Source organism: Aptenodytes forsteri, unplaced genomic scaffold, assembly GCF_000699145.1.
Source record: "Aptenodytes forsteri isolate BGI_AS27 unplaced genomic scaffold, ASM69914v1 Scaffold454, whole genome shotgun sequence".
Lineage (NCBI taxonomy): Eukaryota > Metazoa > Chordata > Aves > Sphenisciformes > Spheniscidae > Aptenodytes > Aptenodytes forsteri.
In genome coordinates, this window is record NW_008795713.1 from 131123 (window position 1) to 131928 (window position 806).

At 72.1% G+C, this 806-nt stretch overlaps 1 protein-coding gene across 1 annotated transcript in view; it reads right to left on the minus strand.

The window, feature by feature from the left end:
- LOC103902424 (kin of IRRE-like protein 1) overlaps positions 1 to 777 on the minus strand; it is a 5974-nt gene extending 5197 nt beyond the window's left edge. The window contains exon 1 of the mRNA XM_009283474.1: positions 543 to 777. Coding sequence (XP_009281749.1) covers positions 543 to 777 — 235 coding nt within the window. The remainder of the gene's footprint in view (positions 1 to 542) is intronic.
- Positions 778 to 806: the final 29 nt, after the last annotated feature.

The following is an 806-nucleotide window of genomic DNA, read 5'->3' on the forward strand; positions in this document are numbered from 1 at the left end:
TCCAGGGCTGGGGGGATGCTCCAGGACGCCTTTTTCAGGGGAGGAGAGGCCGGTGCGGAAGGGAACCCCCTGTTCATGGAGAAGCAGCTCCTGCCCGTCTGGGCACAGCCTGGGCAGACCCGGGGGGCTGCCGGTTTGCAGGCAGGGCTCTGCCTGCGCCCGGTACCGGCCCCGGTGGGGACATGGGCAGCCAGCGGGGACCTGGCACATGTGGGATCCCTGGTGCACGCGGGATGCTCAGTGCGCGCAGGGACCCCAGTGCACGCAGGGACCCCGGCGCGCGCAGGGACCCCGGCGTGCGCAGGGACCCCGGCGCGTGCAGGAAGGAGCAGAACGCGGGCACCCGGCCCCAGCCGGTGCTTCGCTCCTGGGACACGTGGCACCGGCCCCCGCAGCAGCCGGGGACGCTGCACAGGGAGCTGGGAAACGGGGCGGGGGGAAGCGGTGCCGCAGGAGACGCAACACCCGAGAGCCTCCTGCACGGCGACAGCCCCTGCCCCGCACGGTGACGTCCCCAGAGCCACCCGCCGCCCCACGGGTACCTTTGAGCCCCTGCCCCATCCCCAGGGCGAGGCCGTCTTTGGTCCATTGCACGATCCCAGAGTAATTGAGCACCACGCAGGAGAGGACAATCCTCTGGCCGGCCACCACCGTCTGGTCCTCCGGCTCCTCCACGAACCGGGTCTGCGCCACTGGGGACAGAGGAGGGGGATTGGCCAGGGCCTGGGGTGCCCCGCAAGCTGGCGGCCGTGCCGGCAGCGCCTGGTGCTCCGTCATGCCGGCAGCTTCAGCACCGCAGAGCTGCC